Source organism: Cibotium barometz, chromosome 59, assembly GCF_041138505.1.
Source record: "Cibotium barometz isolate CiBa-2024 chromosome 59, ASM4113850v1, whole genome shotgun sequence".
NCBI lineage: Eukaryota > Viridiplantae > Streptophyta > Polypodiopsida > Cyatheales > Cibotiaceae > Cibotium > Cibotium barometz.
The window spans coordinates 29,616,462-29,637,365 of NC_141104.1; the positions used below are offsets into that span (position 1 = coordinate 29,616,462).

The following is a 20,904-nucleotide window of genomic DNA, read 5'->3' on the forward strand; positions in this document are numbered from 1 at the left end:
CACGAGATGCCCAGTACACGCCATCGACAAAACCCCCTCGAAGGACTAATTTCAACCACTGCGTCACGTATTGAGCCTAAGGCATTTTCCTAGGGAAGAAAATGACCACTGTGTTTTTAGAAAAACGCTTGAGAGGGGTGGCAATCGAACGCACATGGATGTCATAGTGATGCTCAGGCATTGATGTTTCCATTGCTTTCTATTATCTGCAAAATCTTCAACAAGCGCATCATAAACAAACTACTCTTTGGGAGAAAGAGCCACTTCTGTATTGACCGGTTTGTTTGTACATAAGTGCTTATTCCTCTGTTCTCCATCACAACGAGAGTAAACTTGATTGCTAGAATCACCCATGATGAAAACAGAGAGAATCCCAGACTCTGACAAACTCACTCAGACTGACTTGCCCCGCACAGTCACACAACACACTTTTTTTATATAGTTAAACCACTGTCTCATTTGGGAAAACAATGTACATTTGCAGTTGTCCTAGAGTGGGGCAGCTACTACTTAGTTCAGAAACAATTGTCTCATTAGGAAAAACAATGTACATTCATAGTTGTCCCAGAGTGGGCAGCTACTACTTAGTTTAGAAATAGTGGAAAACACTTCTAGTTGCTAAAGGGAAAGTCCTCTGATTTCATGAGAATCTTCGAGGGATTGCAAAAGGGCTCTTTGGAAGTAAGCAGAGAGCTGAATAGAAATTTTAGAGAAGAGTAGTTGATTCTGAGCATGGTAGATGCTCCACAATGTCCAAAATCTAGTCGAGTCACTCAAGGAAGTTTGCATAAGTTGGTAGTGGAGGAGAAAGGCAACCAAAAAGTCAAAACATTTGCTAGTGAAATGCCCAAAGGCTATATCATCACAATTGATAATCCAATGCCCATATGCATCTGTATGCATGTTAGTGCACATATCTCCCAACATACATGTCCTTTGCTTGACTTGCTCTATAAAACTAGGTAGAAGAGTGGACCTCCTTGTCACTATGTGATAATGAATATTAAGAACATTGAGCCAACCATGCATTTTGGGTGAACATATAACTCTTGCCTTAACAAATGTAGCTCTTTTCTATCCGTTTTGAGTCGGTGAATACAAAAAAAGATTGAAGGAGAAGAAGAAGAAAGAGTCAGGCATGGCTGTGGCTGATGCAACAGCACCAAGTACTAAAAAGGACAAAATGAACTATGCACAGGATGATTGGGCATTCATTGTGCACTACACTTAGCACTTGAGGGAAGCTAGTCGGAGGATTATGCAAATTGATGCAGCCATACCCAACCATTGGGTTACAGGGGCTTTTTTGGATGGAACTCCTCACTTGTGGTTTGGGGTTTTTTCAGGGACCGAGGTTCCTCTGCCTCAGGTTATGGGTCTCCCCTCGCCAGGGAAGGGTGAGGTACCATTTTTCTTTTCTGTTCACGATGGGTGGCAGTTGGAGAAATGTGTGGTGCAGGATATGGTTGAGGGTCCGGTGGTTTGGCCCGTGAGAGTTGTTGTCAGAGCAGGGAAGCACTTTTATATTGACCTCCCCTCCCCCCCCACAGAGATGGTCACAAATGCTTCTTGCCTTTGGTTGTTTGGTGGATGCCCTATCAGACATTTGCCTTGGGATCCTGGTGAGTGGGAATGGATGGATGCCACCAATCCGATGAAACATTTGCCTTTCTATAGCTACACTGTGAGGAATGCCAAGCAACTTGTCTTGGGACAAATTCAGAGAGTCCCTATCCTTAGACCTCATTGGGAATCCTATGGTATTACCTTTGACATTCAAAGGAGTTGTTGGTGGAGGCTATAGGAGCGATTTCAAGTGAAAGCTATATCAATATCAATCTGCAGACTTTGCAATTTCATCATTCCACCCTTAAGCACATCAGCCCACAACATCCCGATTCTAAGCATCAACATTTTCAAGATGGATGCTTTATTCTAAGATGTAGATGGCAATGACTCTAATCAAGTGCATGACTGCAATGGTTGCGATCTGACATTAATTACTTTTCTTGGATTCGGGGTGTGCTAGTACTCCAAATCCAACACATTTTTGTCTCTTGCAATAGTGTTTTTCTAAGGTGCCTCTGAGCGTACTTGCTGTTGGAGTTGTTGCACAATTTTTCTTCTTGTCTACACATGCATGTTGGCAACAAGGGCTGAATTAGGTGTCTTAACTGAAGGGGACTTTGCTTGAACTATTGGTTCATGCACCATCGAAGTAGGAGGAATAGAATTAGTTGGAGGCCGCAATGGGAGAGAGTGACATTCCGAAACCAGATGCCACATGTGAAGCATGCAAACACAAACACAAACACAAAGACACTCCTACCCTCACCCCCATATTCACACGTGACTTGTAACAAACCTATTCAATCAACAATCACAAATAATTAAAGAAAGTAGGATTCAGAGAAAAGAGAAACGAGGAACCGCCCCCTCTCCCCTTTTGCAAGAATTTATTGAATCAAGCCACGGGCACAAAGTTCTTGAACTTTACAATAGATGAGAAGTGCCTTATCCAAATGAAGATGGAGTGCTCCGATTTTTAGGTTTCAGGCTTCAATGCTCTAGAATGGAAAGAGTAAGCTCCAAATGACAAGTGGCTACTTTGACAAGTGTAAGGTGAAATGACAAGCGTAGGGACATTTATCTCATTCTAGATGCCACATGTCCCATTCTACATGCTACACGTCTTAATTTAAGAGGTGATTCTTCGATAACCTTCCCAACACGTCTTAATTTAAGAGGTGATGCTGCATTAGTTAGAGGATGATTGTACCCTTGAGGAGGATGTTTCGCATTCGCATTGTCATGGTACCTCTCCAGTTTTGAGGACTATCCCAAGCCTTTCCTCGGAGTGGGAGAGAGAGGTAAGGTTTACATCATCAGATTTTCCCTCCCTTACCTATCCAAGACGTACTTCCGCCTCTAACGGGGTCCTTCGTCGACCACGAGATCTGGTCGTTCCTACTTTGAGTCCTTATGAGGATTGTCTCTTGGAACATTCAGGGTCTTGGGGGTTTTTTTCCGCGTCGGCGGAAATAAATTGTAAAAACCCAGCTTCATTGTGCAGTCACAGGAGGACCTATGGATGTATTGCTCTTGCAAGAGCATAAACTCGATGCTAGCCAGTGCAGGAGATCAAGCAAGCTTCTCTTGGGACACACCTTTTGGTCACTAGCCCTTGGTACCATGGGTGGTGTCTGTATCTCTCTTTCAGCTTTGATCTTGCCTTGCATCATTGGACGTGGTGTCATTTTTCTTGTGAGAGCGAAGTGGATCCTTCTTGTGTAGGGTACTACACGCATTGGTATTCTCAACCTCTATGCTCCTAACCATAGAGGTGAGAGGATTGCCTTTTGGAAATCTCGCACTACACTGATGCGTCTTGTCGACCATTGGATTATTGGGAGGGATTTTAACATGGTTGAGATGCCAACGGATAAAAGAGGTGGACATGAGGGCTTGGTGCATCCTCTTGAAAAAGCGTCTTTGGAGAGGTTTATACTCTCTCCATTCATGGCAGAGATTGTTCGCATGAGGATGACATTTTGAGGAGACCATCCACTCTTCTTTATTCATGGTCTGACAGGAGAAGAGATGCAAGTTGTCTTTATGCATGGTTAGACATATTTTATGTGGATGATTGGGTGCTTGACAGAGGTGGGCATACTTTTATTGCTACAAGCACCTCTAAATCGGATCATTGCCCAGTGGTTTTATGTATTAGAGATCCGAATTGCCATGGATCAGCACCCTATGTACGCATCCTTGATCATTTGTTTTCACATGCAGAGCTATTGTGCCGTATGCTTGATATTTGGAGATCTCATGATTTCTCACATGCCTCTCAAAGCCTGGCCTCTGCTCTCTATGATATTAGTGACTTTTATCACACATGTGTCGTGTCTAAGAGGCAAGAGGCCTTGGATTTAGAAAGGGCTATTACACGTAGATTGGCTGCCTTACAGAAAGAGCACGAGAAACATCCTCATGCTCAATGGGTTGCAAATTCTTTATGTATTGTTAGGGTAGAACTTCATCACTCTCTTGAGCAGCGCGCGGAGTATCGTTTCCATGCCTAGGAATCCTTTTGGACACAGATGGGTGGCAGATGCAACAAACATTTCTTTGCTACTCACGGCCCATTTCATGTCAGAGATTGTGTCAGGCAGTTGGAGGATTCACATGGCACTCTTCACTCAGATCCTCTTATGGTTAGACAGATTGCCATTGATTTCTATTGCCAGCTTCTTAGTGCTGAGCCGCACTCTGATTTGAGACACAGGACACACAGGAAGGTTTGGAATACATTGCCATATTTGATCATTGAGGAGATGTGTGCCGCTCTGGATGCCCCTTTTTCTATGCAGGAGTTCAGTCATGCTCTTAATGCCTTACCTCATGGTAAGTGTCCAAAGGAGGATGGCCTCTCCCCTGTTTTCTTCATTACTTTTTGGGATGAGATTGGGGCTGAGATTTCACATCGGCTCTGCGGAGATGTGGGACATAGGTTCTATGCCTTCTTCTCTCATCGAGGGGAGGGGCTTATTTATGTTATTCCTAAGAGTGGGGATAAGACATTGATTGACCAGTGGAGACCTATCACTTTACTTGGAACTGCATATAAAATTCTTGCTAAGGCAGTGAGCATCAGATTGTAGCCAATTTTGTAGGATGCCATTCATGATACTTAGAATGGATTCTTACACTGCACGAGCATCTTTGATAACATTTTCTCGTTTTGGGAGGCCGTCGAATGGACTAAAGCGAGCAATCAGTCCTTAGCCATTCTGCTCTTGGATTTTGAGAAGGCCTATGATAGAGTGGATTGGGACACTTCCTTGAGGGTACTCTTAGCGATATGGGATTATTCTCTCAGAGATGGGTCAAGGGAGTTTCATGCATGTATTGTGATGCCCACATTAGAGTGCCCGCTTGCGGCGGTGATAGAGGAGAGCGGTTTCAGATTTCTCGCTCAGTATGGCAGGGTTGCCCTTTAGCCCCATTATTATATATCATAGTTGTAGAGGCCATGAGCATCTTTCTCCGCTCCACTGTTGGTATTTCGGGATTGAGGTTGCCTCTTCGTAGTCAAGAGGAATTGGTTAACTCTGAGTTAGCTGATGACACAGCCATGTTCTTGGAGGCTTCACATATATGCTTATGTTCCTTTCGGGTAGCACTAGAGGAGTTCTGTTTGGTAGCAGGGGCACTCATTAATTGGCACAAATCTGTTGGTTTTTGGGTTAGTGATTCACGGAGAGTTGCTTGGGGGACAAAGCTTGGTTTTACTTGGATCAATAGAGGATGCACTGCTAGATATTTGGGATACCAAGTTGGGATTGATATTTCTCCTGCACAGCAGTTTGCTCCGGTACTTATGAGTATCCGGAAGAAGCTGCTCCATTGGAGCTCTAGGAGATTAGATTTAGCTTCCAGAGCTTTGGTGGCTAATCAGGTATTGCTTGCCTCACCTTGGTTTATTGCCTCTTGTTGGTGCTTCTCTGGTGCGTGCATTGGCCAATTGCGGAGATTGATCCACAATTTTTTTGGTCGGGTTTAGATGGCATCTTAGACACTCGTGCCAAGGTAGCTTGGCTCACAGTTATTCAGCCCAAACGAGAGGGGGGCTTGAATATTATCGATCCGGATGTTCAGTGGAGGGCGTTGCTTTGCAAACTTGTGGTCAGAGGTTTCCTACTAGGCACTGTGCCTTGGAAGGATTTTTTCTTGTCTCAGATTTTCGGATGTACACCCAGGGTTGGGAGAGAGTGGATACCCAGCACACGATTTTTGTTCACCGAGGTTGATATCAGGGCACCATCTTCCCCTCTTATTGCAGCCATTGTCAGAGCATGGAGAAGCATGAGATCTTTTTTGCGACAAAGGCTTCCTAGGTCTTTGGATGAGGCTGACGGACAACCTATTATGTGAAATGAGCTCATCAGGGATGAGGCTGGTCGGCCACTTGGTGCATCTCGTTATATGCAGTGGTCAGGATGGGAGAGATGTGCATACACAGTTCTTGATTGGAAGACCTTTAAGAGTCTTCCGGAGGATCGAAGAGCTGCATCCATTTAGCATCTTAGGGGCTCTCGCATTCGTGTTGATCAGATTGATGCAGCTATTCCGCATGAGTGGCTTTCTGGGACCTTTCAGGGAGACTATCATCTGAGTTGGTTGGGAGTTTTTCGAGGTTAGGCATACCTCTGCAGGTGATTTCTTTCTTGGGTTAGGAGGCTATAGATCGCATTATTTACTCTTATCATGCTTGGAGGGAGATTGAGGAGATGTAGTATGATGGAGATCATCCCAGATACTAGGTTTAGTACACTGAGGATTGTTGGTCGTTCTGGGAAGCATTGGTTCATTGACCCTTCTCCTCAAATAGTGACTCATGGCTCATGGTGTTTGTGGTTATATGGTGGCAGTCCTATCAGATATCTTCAGTGGGATCCTGGAGAGTGGGAGTGGATTGATGCCTTCGATCCTTTGAAAAGCGTTCCTTTTTTCAGTTTCACAGTCCGGAATGCCAGGCTTCTCCTCACTCGACAAATGCATAGGATCCCTACTCTCAGGCCTCATTGGGAGAGCTATGATATTTCTCCCAGTAATACAGCGCAGATACAAAAGGAGCCAGATCTCTCATTTCTTTTGGTTATTCTTAACATGGTGGTCTCTCCACCAATCAATGGAGGTCGATTTTCGGTGTAGCACCTTCTTGTCCTAGGTGTGCGGTAGATTATGAGACTGTACAACATTGTTTATGGGGATGCAGCATTGCACAGTAGATTTGGGGTTCTGTAGCCCATCTTATGGGCAAATTGAGTGGCTGAGCCATGCATGTGACTTGGGGGGTAGTTGCTTGGCTCTCCCAGTCCGGTCCGCAGCTTTTTTATGAGGGCAGTGGTAGAGATTATGCTATTTTCATTCGTAGAGGTATTGCCCAGCATGGTTTATTGCAGGATGTTCCTCACTCTGATTATACACTCCCCCCCCCCTCCCCCCCCTCCTCACAGAGGATTGATACCAATTGGGAGATTGTTGCCAGTATTACAGCATGGCAGATCTGGAGAGCTAGATGCACGGAGGCTATTGAGGTTGTCCAGATTTTTGGGTCTCAATGCATTAGTACTATATGGGGTGATATTATCCATACTCTTATGGCTACTTGGGCTTGCATTCAGGGGCCTTGTCATTCTGCGCAGGCAAAGCGTGTGATATTTATGCGGGAGTGGGACCATGGCATCTTCTTTTCCTCTAGTACCACAGGTCTTACATGGCATCATGATGCTCATCAGTGGTTGAAATCACCTTACATATTATGGTGATTCTATTCTTTTTTGGCTTATAGCTGTGATTGTTGTATGTTTTTTTCATACGTCTCTTTTTGAAAAAAATAAAAAATAAAATTTGAACAAAGTAAGAGGCTGGTTACACCCACACCACGTGTGTGTTTATGTAATGTATGTATAATGTATGTGTATGTATGTGTAATGTAGGCATGTATGCTTGCATGTAAGTGTGTGCTTTGTGTTTGTATGTTTGTATGTGCATGTAGGTCCAGATGTAGGATTTTTTTTTTTTAAGAAAAAAATTGTTAGCATGTGCATGTGTACACACATGCACGTGCATGGGTATGTGATTGTTTCCCTGATTATAGTTTTAAATCTCATTCTTTTATTGCAGGCATTATCAGACAAAGAACCTGGACAGGTGATTTTCCGTCCAAGTAGCAGAGGACCTACATGTTTGTCTATGACTCTAAAGTTTCACGATGATGTTTATGTACACAAAGATATTGTGGAACTTGAAAAAGACAATACAGACTTGGCCAGTTTTTCAAAATTGGGAAAAATACTAAAAATTGGTGGAAGGACATTTCCAAATATTGATGAGGTATGTAGAGAGTTCCTAATGTCTTTCTTTTTGAAGATGGTTGTTTGGGCCCAATATGGTGTAACTCTCTCTAGCTTCTCTCTCTCTCTGTCATTTGTGCATTGCAAATCATCAGGTTATGTGCTGATTTATGCTCTAATCAAGATTACAATTCATCTCTAAGTCTTCCGCGTGCTACATCATGCTTGCGTACTCATGTTACCAAGCTATCTCTTCCCTAACGCACCAAGGGTGGTCGAACCTTCCACTTCCTTGGCTCCTAACTTAATGCACCATGCATCTTGTAGCTCCTACAACCTTCTCATACATAAATGCTTTATTCTGGAATAAAAGCACATCCATACCACCTTTAAAACCTAATACAAGAGTGAGAATTACAGAAATGCCTGCAGGCAAATGCACCCAAGTTGTGACTTGAAACACCATGGTCATGTCCAACGAGGATTGTCAATGAAGTCCAAAACAGAAGTGTCGGTTATGCAGTCCATGTGCCAAGTGAGCAGCCAGCTCTGCTTAGTCGTTGACTGCCTTCTATATGGTAATGAGAATCGGCCTACCACCTTCTCCAACGCAACCTCCAGCCGACCATCTTCTGCTTTTCCACTGCAAAAAAAATAACTCCCACAACTGTTACAATTGCAGCTTAACACATTTCACTGATGCCATCACAGGTAGAAGATGCGATCTTGATCGATTGTGCAGAAGAAAATGGAGAGGAGGCAGCACATGGTGCTATGATGACAGCAGCAATTAAGAGAGCAGCTGCTAAAACCAGGCCCCTCGAGCATCACCATTATTATAGCTTTGTAGAAGGGAACAATAAGTGCAGGGTGATAGGACGATACGGTGATAAGCAAGCTTAGTTGATAAGCAAGTGGGGAGATGATAAGCCAAGGTGGGATGACAAGGAGAGTGTGAAAGTGGTGATGGGTGAGAAGAGGGCCCTGAGCAGGTGTGAATGGGGGAAAGGGGCCGTTTCTACAGCTCGCATTTGCAGCCTAGCCCCATTTGCATCTCCCGAATGGCCTTGTCACCAGCCCATGAACCATGCCAAACCCCACTTGTGCTCAAAGTCCAGAACCCACAAAAGTTGGAGGCACGTATAAGAACCCACAAAAGTTGGAGGCACGTATAATGGGCAAGTAGGGGTGTGAAGGGGCGCCAGACAGCATGTGTGGAAGGGGCGAGTTGCAACGGGCAAGCACGGGCTCGAAAAGATAGCACAGCAGGCGTGCAAGCGTCAGCTGGAAGAATGCAGCAGCACGTGGAAAGGCGCGGAGGAGCAGGTGTGAAGGGGCGAGTAGATATGTTGAGAGCTGGTGAGTGGGAAGTGATGCACTAGAAGTGTTGAGGGGTGGGAAGAAGAAAAAGGTGAAGGAGGCAATTGTGATGCAGAAGACGGATAGGAGGGCACAATATTAGACTGATTTTAAAAGGCAAGTGGCTGGTTCGGGGGAGGTGTGTATGGGTGAGGAGGTAAGCTTAATAGGTGGATATGGGGGAGCAAGGCGGTAAGGCTTTCAAGAGAGAGAGAGAGAAATGAAATGAAATGAAATGTTATATTAACGTCTTCAAAAGGCCAAAGTGACCTATGAGACCAAAGTTACAACCATGTGACATCTGATACACTGTCTGGAAAAGAAAAGAAAGAACTGAAGGTAAGTATCTAGCCCCACAATACATCAGTAGGGGGCATCTGGAAGCAGCAATAGGGAGAGTGGAAAGCTAATGTTGCTACTCAAAATGGGGTACATGAGTACATGGATACATGAATACATGAATATGGGGGAGTACAAAAGTGATAGTGAGTACAACAGTATATGGTTGGAGTCGTAATCATCCTAGGAGCTCTAGCATGGGTCTCTGCCGGATGGCTTGGATATCTGCCATAGTGAGATGCCTGGTCGGACGAGCCCGATGCCTCGCAATGATGCTCTGAATCCTTCGGTGTAGGCACCGTCTCCGATGTGGGGATCCGCGAACCCTCGGGCGTCTAGATCTACCCAACTGGATAGCTCTCTCAACTAGAGTCCCACGGGGTGCCCACTGCTGGGCTGTCGGCTGTGTGTCCTCCCGAGTAGTCCCTCTAAAGAAGTCAGTAATCTGTCTCTGTGTGGACTCCCTGCCAGTCGGGCGTCTGCTCTTGATAATGGACTCTCTGAGCTTGCGGATCTCCAGGAGATAAAAACCCAAGCATCGTTGATCGTAATAGTCCATGACTCTAGCCAGTGGTCCAAATCCCTCTCTGAAAAGGCAATGGTAGCGCCCTCGAATCTCATAATATGCTGTGCAACGGCAGATGTAGTGCTGTCTTGTCTGATGACTACTAATCTCAGAATGTGTCAAGGTGAGAGAGGGTGCCTCTAGAGAGTACTGGAAGGGTGGAAGTCTGTCTAAACTGAACCCGTGGAGCTCAAACCAGGATGCTATCTGCGCATACCAACATGAAGTGTCTCCCTCCATGGCTAGCTGATGAGAGGACTCTAAAGCAAGTCGTGCATACTGGTGTCGGGGAAGCTCCCAGGTGCTATGAATGAAGGACACTGATTTGGCAAGAGCCTCGACTACGATCGGTGGTGCGTCCATCTCAACTCTAATAATCTCATGGGGTATCGAGGCCTTAGCCTGAATCATCCTGGAGATCATGGACACAAGTGGTCTCTCCATCGATCTCCATCCATCGTATGTGCATCTTGATCAACTGTGACGATCTAGGCTAGGCCCCGAGATCTGTACTCCATATAGTATAGCCGATGTGACCAGCGTGTCAAAAAGCCACAGCTTAGTGCGTGGCTCCTGAAACTGTACCTGTGAGCACATCCTCTCCAGACCTCCTAGTGCTGCATATCCTCTAGTCAATTTGGCCTCTGCTGCCCTGCCCCCCTCATGGAAAATGTGGGCCCAGTGAACACCACTCCAAGATATGTGTATGAGTCAACATACTCCATTGTCTCCTGCCCATATGTGAAAATAGGCGCTGATCTCCAAACCCACTGAGCTGTAGTGTTAAACACCATAACCTACCAAGGTTAACTGAGAGCCCACTGTCCTGTGCATAAGCATGTAAAGTATCCAAGTGCCTTTGCATACCCTCTGGTGAGTCTGCTATAAGCACAATATCATCAGCATATAAGAGCGCAGAGGTATCCAAGTGCCAGCCAACTGGGCTCCTCTGTCCCCTCGTGTCCCAATATAATCAGAGATCTCATCAATGTATAGTCCAAATAGAGTTGGAGAGAGCGGGCAGCCCTGTTTCACCCCTATAGTGGAGTGTACTGGCTGGGAGAGACCCTCTGAAGTCCGCACCTGCCCAACTACTGTCTCATAAAGTGCCATAATACCCCAAATGAGCTCACATGGAACCCCCAAGTCTTGCAACCTCTGCGCATCAGTCTAGCTCTGGGTACTGTGTCAAAGGCCTTGCGGAAATCCACAAAGCCACAGTAGATCCCCCTCCCATGTGCTCTGCCCTCCTCAATGATAGCCCTGAGGGTAAAGATATGATCCAAAGTAGAGAATCTCCTCCTGAAACCGGCCTGTCCCTGAGCTCGGACCCCTTGTCTCTCTGCCCATCTGCTCAACTCCTGCTCAAGAATAGAGGCATATAGCTTTGCCAGCGAGTGACCAATCATAATGGTGCGGTAGTTAGTTGGCAGGCTCGGATCTCCAGACTTGAGTACTGGCACAATCGTGGAAGTACTCCAAGTCCCAGGAAACCCCTCACACAAGTCTACAATCATATCTCGAGCATGTATAAAATGCTCAGCTACAATGCCCTCATGATCCTGTGCCCTCCGTGTATGCAATCTGTTGATGGCCCTCCTCACCATCTCTGCTGTGAAGAAGGTAGAAGTGGGTGGACAAGGCTCTGGAGGGTTCGGTAGTGGTGGCTGCTCTGGTACTGTGTAGAGGGAGGCTGCATACTCGCCCCATGTATCTGGAGAGGTAATGGCCGGAGGCGGGGGGTGCTCTCTAAGCAATCTCCAGGCCTCACCAGAATCCTGACTCAAAAACAACTGATAGATGTCTCTCTCCAGCGGAGCTAAGAATGCTCTCTTCTTCCGCCGAATGAGGGATCGGAAGATGATGCGTGACTGTCTATATGTAGTAACACCTGGCCACCTCTCTCTGTAGCCGGGCTCTGAGCTCCCTACAGTCATCATTATACCAACTATTCTGGGGCATGCTCCCAGGACGTGGTCGTACTGTGGGTTGCGTGTGTGGGAAGGCCGTCGCTGCAACTGTATGTAAAGCCTCTGTCAGGATCTGGGTGAGCTCTGCTAATGGCCTCTGTGGATCCTCTGCACTCAACAAGCCGTAGATCTCTACGGTGTATACTCCATCAGTCTCTCTACAGAAGGTATATCTCGGGTGATAGGAGGACTGCCCAACCTGGCGGGTAATGTAGTGAAAATCCACCGTAAAGGAGAGAAGTGCATGATCCACCGTAACTTCGATGGGCCTGGGGCGAATCGGAAAATCCTGGATACTCGGGATGAAGGTTGGCGAGGCTAGAACATCCACTGTGCTGGCCCCATGTCTGTGTGGAAAGCAAGGAAAGCCACTGGCAAGTGGATACCTCTCTAGGCCATTTAAAATGGCCAGCCCATGTGCAGTCCCCATCTCCAAGAGGTATCTCCCATACTCAGTACACTCCACCTCATCCTGTGATCTCCGGGTCAAACACATCTCCTCCAGATCTATCTCTCAACATCTCCTCCGAAGTGTCAAAGAAGGAGGTCTGGTACTGAGCCGTTCGAGCATTAAAGTCCCCAAGTATGATAACATCTCCCTCCTTGGAGAACTCCCATTTGTCCTCATCTAGAATCATATATGGAGATTGCCCCTTGGGCGCTGCATAATGAGATGTGCTGGGTGGAAAGTAACATATGGCAATGTATAGGGGTCTACCCTCATCTTCCCTCACTCTGACCCACATGTACCTCGCGCTCTCATCACGGCGCATAACATGGATGAGTGGCTGAAGCTCCTCTCTAAAAAGAACTGCAACTCCAAATCCGCGACCACCATGCTTCGAACGGCCCTCCTGTCTACAAGTCGTCTCCCATCTGTATCCCGCCACTCTCGGTAATGTGCTGCCTCGGGCTGATGTGTCTCCGAGTAGAAGATGATGTCCCTATCTCTGAAGCTGTCCTCAAAGGCCCCCACATCCAGTCTCAATGCTCCGTTGCAGTTCCATACTGCAAGTCTCAGACTGGTCCCATAGGTCTCGCACCGTCAGGTGGTGCGTCTCTCTAGTATCACCACTCTGCCTCCTCTGTAAAATGCTAGCTTCCCTTTTTCTCTGGCTGCCCTAATCTCCGGCATGCACTCCCTCATATGTGCTAGCTGTGCCGAGGTGAGGTCATCTCCTAAAAAGATGTCCATTTTCTTAAGGGCGGAGCGCTTGGCCAAGAAATTCTTCTTGGTCTCCAAGGTGGGAAAGCGTAAAATGAGAGCTCTCTCCTCCATTCCTTTCTTTCTTGCCCAGTCTCCAAGCCTCCGTGTGTGTAGGCCTCGAAATGCCCATGCGTGTGTATAAATCTTTGGCTTCCTCCTCTACATTGTCACCGTCCTTAAGCCCCGTGATCCGCACATGAAGTTCCCTTGTCTTTCTTCTTTGTTCCTCCTCAATGGTTAGGTTGATAATCTTCGAGGTAGATGTGCTTTCAGCCTCCTTGTTCCAATGGTTAGGTTGATAATCTTCGAGATAGATCCGCACATCTTGACCACTTCTATCCATTTCTCTGTTTCATCTACTTGCTTTTGCGTCTTGGTGAGCACCTCCACCCACAAGGAGGTCTCCCGGGCCTTCTTTTTTTCTCCCTCTTGAAGTGTTCTCACTTGGGCCTTGATGGTGTTCAGCTCCTCCATCATGACGGGCTGAATTTCACCTTCCTCGAGCTTATGTTGAGCACGTGCTTCTTCTATCTCTATCTTGAGATTTGCAATGTCTGCATCTTGGGCTGCTATCCGCGCTTCAAGTTTCTTGACTTTGTCAAGAAGGCTCCGGTTGACCATATTAATTGCATTGTCCATCTCTTTCTGTTGTTGGATGGCTGCCTTGATCAGGTCTTCAGTGTCGATCCTCTCCATCTTGTCTTGGGCTGAAAAAGGCGGGTTTCGGGTTAAAAATTAATTAACCCTTGGCCATAGGAAGAGCTCTGTGCGTGTCTGCAAAGCGCTTCCCACAGAGAGAGAGGTCAGAGGCGGCTACACGAGAGAGCGAAGGAGGCGAAGCGAAGGAAGCGAAGTGAGAGAGAGAGAGAGAGAGAGAGTCAGCAGGCGGGGCAGCAGGCGGGAGAGGGAGGCGACAGAGGTTCGAAGAGAGAGAGGGGGAGGCGACAGAGGTTCGAAGAGAGAGAGAGGGCAGCAGGCGGGAGGCGACACAAGTTCGAAGAGGGAGAGAAAGAAAGAAAGAAAGATTTTATTAACGTCTTTCAAAAGACCGAACTCGGCCTATGAGACAAATCGCAGTACCTGTATGGGGTATCCTCTGTCATCCCAACAAAATGAAAAAGTACTGAACAAAAAAGCTGAATCTCGGTGTGCAGGGGATGGAGCTCTACTACTAGGAGAATGCAAAGCTATATGCATGGAGTATACAATCATGATATGCAACCTAGCTAGCTCCATCCTGTACCATACTGGGGGTATAAAATGGTATATATCAGTGAAGGGGGTGTCCACAGCTCCATGAAGAACATGCCTGGGTGTGCTCTAAAGCGAGCCAGTCGTTCCGCACCCTCTCTGTGAACTGAGCTCTGATCTCTGTCATCTCTCTCTGGTATAGGCGTGGTGTCCGAAAGCCAGGTGTCCTCTGTCTGCGGGCTCTAAGTGTCTCTGCTCTCTGGAGAGTAATTCCTTGCCGTGTAGGGGTTGGGAGGGGGATGGATCTCTGAAAAAATGTAGTAATCTGTGTCTGTCGCCCCCCCTCTGGAGCTGTCTGAGCCTGTAATAATGTCTCTCTGTGGCGCTGTATGTCTAGAATGTATCTCCCCAGTATGCGCTGGTCTGCTGCCTCAAAGATCTGGCGTAGGGAATGTGGCTCTCTGAATAAAATGGGATATCTCTCTCTGATGGTTGTATATGCTCTGCATCTGCATACATAATGCTCCTCACTCTCCACCTCCTCTCTGCACAATTTGCATACCCTCTCCTCTCGGGGGATCCGTGCTGCTCTGCCAGTCTCAATCTCCAATCGGTGTGATGAAACTCTGAGAGCTGACCAATAGCCACTTGGGAGCCGTGTGGTAAAAAGCCCTCCATGTATCTAGGCCTCTCTATAAATCCATCATCAGTGATACTCATGAAGTGATCTCTGTAGTATAGCATCTTCGGTGGAAGAGGCTGTGTAGGCGATATCCATGTCTCTCGTGTATAGAGCTGCCATAGATCCTGTCTCAATACTCTGTTCCTCTCACTATGAGAGAGACGGATATGTGGTGCATCCCTGTCATACTGGAATGGTGGTAGATGATCCATGTCTAGGCCATGCTGTGAGAACCAATGTGTGACCTGTGCATACCATGATCCTCTGTCTCCTGCCTCAGCCAGCTGTCTAGATGCCTCAAAAGCTCTGTATGATAACCTATCCTGTGGCATCTCTCTGAATTTGTCTAGCAGGCATATAGTCTGAAATATGGCCTCTACCATCATAGGAGGCGCAACAAACTCTGCTCGGATAATGTTATGAGGTACTGACGGTTTGCTGCGTATCATGCGTGCCATCATGAGGGCCTGTGGTCTCTCTATCTGTGTCCACCAATGGGTAGCAAGGCCTGGCGCCCATACTGCTGCTCCATACATCAATGCCGGTGTGACTAATGTGTCAAATAGCCACCCCTTCGTCCGGGGCTCTTGAAAATGCGCCTCGTGGCACTGTCTCTCTAGCATAGCCAATGCTGCATATCCCCGTGTCAATCTAGCTCTGGCTGCTAAACCCATGGTGAAGCGTGTGGCTGCTGCAGAGAAGGTAACCCCTAGGTACCACCTCCACCTGGCATCCTGCGAGAGTGAATGCCAGCTGACTCCTGCCCTGTCTCGATGTATGAAAGACCATAACCTTGGTTTTCCCAAGGTTCACAGTAAGACCCCTCTGTGTGCAGAAATCATCGGGTGCATGTAGATGCTGCTGTAGACCACCTGGAGATTCAGACACTAATACAATATCATCAGCATAGAGCATAATATGTACTGAGGTACCTGCTAAATCAACTCCATCTCCGCCTCCCCATGTAATGAAGTCAGCCACCTCATCAATGTATAACCCAAATAGCGTGGGGGAAAGTGGGCATCCTTGCTTCACACCAATGGTGCTAGCAATAGTCTCAGACATACCTCCTGGACATCTGACTCGCCCAAAAACCTGCTCATATAATGCATAGATGCCCCATGTCATATCTGCTGGTATGCCAAGAGACTGCAGGCGTTGAAAGAGCCTCTCTCGTGGTACTGTGTCAAATGCCTTGCGGAAATCCACAAAGCAGCAATAGAGCTTTCTCTTCCTCACTCTGGCCTGATCAATCATACATCTCAAAGTGAATACATGGTCAGTGGTAGAGAAAGCTCTCCTGAAGCCTGCCTGCCCTGATGAGTGTAAACCTGCTCGCTCAGCATATAAGCTAAGCTCTTGCTCCATCACTGCACCATAGAGTTTGGCCAGCACGTGGCCAACCATAACCGTCCTGTAGTTGCTCGGATCGAGCATATCCCCTGTTTTGTGAATCGGCACAATGGTGTGCATCGTCCACTCCGCAGGCAAACCCTCTGCTAGTGCCCTGTTAAACAGGTGTGCAAGAAAAGGAGCTAAAGAATCTACTGCATATATGAGATGCTCACCCTGCAGGCCCATATGGTCGGCGGCCCGTCCATGCTATAGGCGGCGGATAGCTTCCTGTACCATCGAGTGGGTAAAGAAGCTAGCTGTGGTAGGTCGAGGCTCCTGTGGGCTGAGGTATAGGTGGTTGCTGTGGGGCATGGTATAGACCCTCTGCATATGTGTGCCATGTCTGTGGGTCTGCAATAGGTGTCGGGGTCCGGGGCTCTCTGAAGTGCCGCCATGAGACAGGGCTATCTCTACTCATGAAGAAATGAAAGATCTCTAGCTCGTGTATCTCTGCAAAGGCCCGCCTTTTGCGGCAAGTAAGTCTCCTCATCTCTCTCCTCGACTCCTGCTCTGTGATGGCTCCCAAGGCTCTCTGTATGCGAAGCCGTGAGTATAGGGCTCTGCACTCGTCATCATACCATCTGTTCTGGGGCATAGTCCCAGGTCTCGCAGGCTCTCCTGAGTGTACACGATGTGGGAAGCTCTGTAATGTAGCCGTGTGTAGGAGTGATGCCAGCTGGGCTGTAATGGTATCCATAGATGCCAGGGGATCCATGAGTAGGAGCCCATCCTCTACTCTGCCAGTGTATATGTCTGCCATGTCATGTGTGAAGTAGATGGTAGTGTGTGGCGTCGGTATGTGGGGGGCTGGTGATACTGGTGATCCGGCTAGTGAAAATGCCGAGTATGTATGATCTGCCCCAATAGGACGAGGTGGAATGGAGAATGAGGTGACAAGCTGTGATGCCTCCAAAGACCCCATAATGTAGTCTACCACCGTGCCTCCGGTCCGTGTATGACCCCCATGTGGGAAGCATGTCAGCCCTCCTGATCCCGGCCACTGTAGCATCCCGTTATAAATAACGAGATGATGCTTGGCTCCCAACTCTAGTGAGTGGTCCCCATAATGTTCTCTGTCTGGTCCAGTGTCCTCTGATGCCCGACTAGCCCCCTATCTCCTCTGGATCCACAGGGTGGAGGATCTCAATGTCATCATAGTCATACACCTCACAGTGTCTGCTCTGTGTGTGGGCATTGAAGTCGCCCGTAAGAAATACTTCCCCTAGTGTAGAATAATGCATAATCTCCTCTGACAGACAAGTGTATGGCGAGGCTCCTGTCTCCTCCTCCTGTGGCATGTCCTCTGTAATGACATAGGAGGATCCTGATGGAGAAAAGTAGCGTAGATCTATGTATATAACCCTGTCCTGTGAGAGCTGTAAGCTGATCCACATGTATCTGGCCTCTGGATCCTGTGCTACCACTCTCAGTCTCCCTTGTAGCTACCGTCTGAATAGGAGTGCTACTCTCCCCGACCCTCTTGAGGTACCCTGGCGTGTGGTCCTCCTGTATGCTGACTCCCACTGGAATCCCTCTACTCGAGGTAGCCCTCTCTCTGGGCTCTGATGTGTCTCTGTCAGAAGTATGATGTCTCTCCCCACCATAACATGCTCCAGTTGTCCAGGCTGCACCCATAGTGAACCATTACAGTTCCATACTGCTGTGTGTATCTCTGTCAGTGGCCTGGTCTGTGTCCCATAGGCCCCAAACCGCTAATCCATGGGCCGGCTATCAATGATGACCCGACCATCTCGATAGAAGGCCTTCTTGCCTTCTCTCCTCGCGTGTAAGACTCGTGGCATGCAAGTTCTCCTATGCTCAAGCTGCATCCTCGTGAGATCATCATCCAAGAAAATAGGAGCTCCCTCTAAACTCCGTAGTATGACCCTCTTCCTCATGAAGGTGACCCTCTCCGTCTCTCCTGCAAACTGTAGGATGAGGGCTCGCTTGCGTGTTGAGTCTTTCCCGGCTCTCCATGCTGTGGTGAAGGGGAGAGGGTGCTCTTTCTTGTAGCCGAGCTTCATGCATAGAAGCTGTCCATCTTTCTCGGGAGTGGAGTCGGGTGTCTCGGCTATACTTGTGACTCGAATGTTGAGGCGGCGGGCATGCCTCATCTTCTCCTCCTCAATGGTAGTGTGAATGATTTGGTGTTCTAGTCTCCTCCCTCACTTCTTTACGGATGTTCTTCTTCACCACCTCGACCCATCCTGACTGCTTGGCTTCGAGCTTTCCCTCCATGTCCTTTGTGATCTCCTTGGAGATCTCTTCTTTGATGGCCGTGAGAGTGTTGTGATTGATCTCCCCTTCTTCTTTCTCAGCATTCTTGATGGCTACCATTTCCACTTTCAATGCACTCACCTCCTCCTTGAGTGCCGTGTTCTCTTGTTCGAGGTTCGTGACCCGTGCTTCGAGAGCTATGATGTGCCGGTGTAGTTTGTTTTCCACCTCATTGAGGTTGGAATCGGATGTCTTCTTGTTCTCCTTGATTAGTGCCTTCATTGCCATCTCGAGGGCCTCGAGTTTCTCTTGGAGACTCGGGGCCATTCCTCTAGATCACTCTGCAGTCCTTCCCACAGGCAGGGAGGAGAGAGAAAGAAAGAGAGGTTTTATTAACGTCTTCCAAAAGACGGAACTCGGCCTATGAGAGAGAGAGAGAGTTATGTTGCTGCCTTGGGGGCCTGAGCAAGGGTGGGAGGGTCGGTGGGTGGGTGGGTGGGCAAAAGAAAAGAAAAGAAAAAGTGTGCATGTGTCCGGATACAACTGTGAATCATCATGGATCGGTGGAGCCCATATACAAACAATATAAAGGGGGGTGGGGATGTGGATGGGGAAAGGGCGGGTGGGGAAAGGGAGCACAGGCGAAATGGGGGAGAGGGCAGTAAGGCGACACAGGTTCGAAGAGAGAGAGAAAGAAAGAAAGAAAGAAAGATATATTAACGTCTACGAGAGGCTAAAGTCGCCCTATGAGACAAAAAAATAATACAACTGTGTTCTTTCGGTCATCGGAAGAAAAGGAAAAGAAAGAAAAGAAAAAGTGTGCATGTGTCCGGATACAACTGTGAATCATCATGGATCGGTGGAGCCCATATACAAACAATATAAAGGGGGGTGGGGATGTGGATGTGGATGGGGAAAGGGTGGGTGGGGAAAGGGAGCACAGGCGAAAGAGAGAGAGAAAGAAAGAAAGAAAGAAAGATATATTAACGTCTACGAGAGGCTAAAGTCGGCCTATGAGACAAAAAAATAATACAACTGTGTTCGTTCGGTCATCGAAAGAAAAGGAAAAGAAAGAAAAGAAAGAGTGTGCATGTGTCCAGATACAACTGTGAATCATCATGGATCGGTGGAGCCCATATACAAACAATATAAAGGGGGCTGGGGATGTGGATGGAGTGCTAAGGCAAGATGCATCTCTATATGCTGAAGGGGTAGTACAAGCATGCTATGCAGATCTATGTCTAACTCCATCCAGTGCCATAAGAGGTATATAAGATATCATACATCGCCGATGCTGAGGTTGTGAGTGGCGTGAACATGTACCATGAGTCTGAATGAAAGCGAGCTAGCCTCTCTTGTGTCTCCATCTAGTGTCTCATCTGGATAGTTGCTATCTCTCGGTGATGGAGTCGGGGTGCTCTGTGTCAGTCTGTCTAGGTCTCCTCCTGGTTCTCAATTCCTCTGCTTTCTGTGCGGTCAACCCACGTGGTACATCAGCTGGCACTGGCATAGCTCTCTGGAAGAAATCTGTGAGCTGGGACTGTCTCCCACCCCTAGTGGGAGCGGGTGTCTGGAGGAGTCTCTCTCGAGAACTATGAAGCTCTAGTAGTAGTCTGCCAAGCTGTCGCTGGTCCGAGGCCTCCATTAACTGATGTAGTAAAGGGTGCTCCTCAAACAATCCTGCATAACTATCTCTGACCCCTTGGTGGGCTCTACATCTACATACAAAGTGATCCTCAGTCTCCACCTCCTCGCGGCACAATCTGCATATCCGCTTGGCTCTGGGAACCGTGGCGCTCTCCCAGCCTCTATCTCTAGCTGATGTGATGAGACTCGTAGCTGTCCAATAGCAATGCGAGAGCTGTGGCATGTATACATCCATATACCGCGGTCGCTGTATAAACCATCCCTTGAGATGCTCATAAAGTGGTCTCTCTAATACAGCATCTTCGGTGGTAGTGGGCCCTCTGGTGCTGTCCATGTCTCCTGTATGTAGCGCTGCCATATGTCCTGTCTCATCACTTTGTTCCTCTCATTAAGAGAGAGGTAACCCCGTGGAGCAGACTGATCATACTGAAAAGGTGGCAACCGCTCAATGTCTATCCCATGATGTGAGA

The 20,904-nt window shown here is 47.7% G+C and overlaps 1 protein-coding gene across 2 annotated transcripts in view; it reads left to right on the forward strand.

Moving 5' to 3' along the window:
• LOC147605688 (uncharacterized) overlaps positions 1-20,904 on the forward strand; it is a 115,531-nt gene that overhangs the window by 73,371 nt on the left and 21,256 nt on the right. For both annotated transcript variants that reach the window (XM_086793251.1, XM_086793252.1), the window contains one exon: positions 7,693-7,902. In XM_086793251.1, coding sequence (XP_086649377.1) covers positions 7,693-7,902 — 210 coding nt within the window. The remainder of the gene's footprint in view (positions 1-7,692; positions 7,903-20,904) is intronic.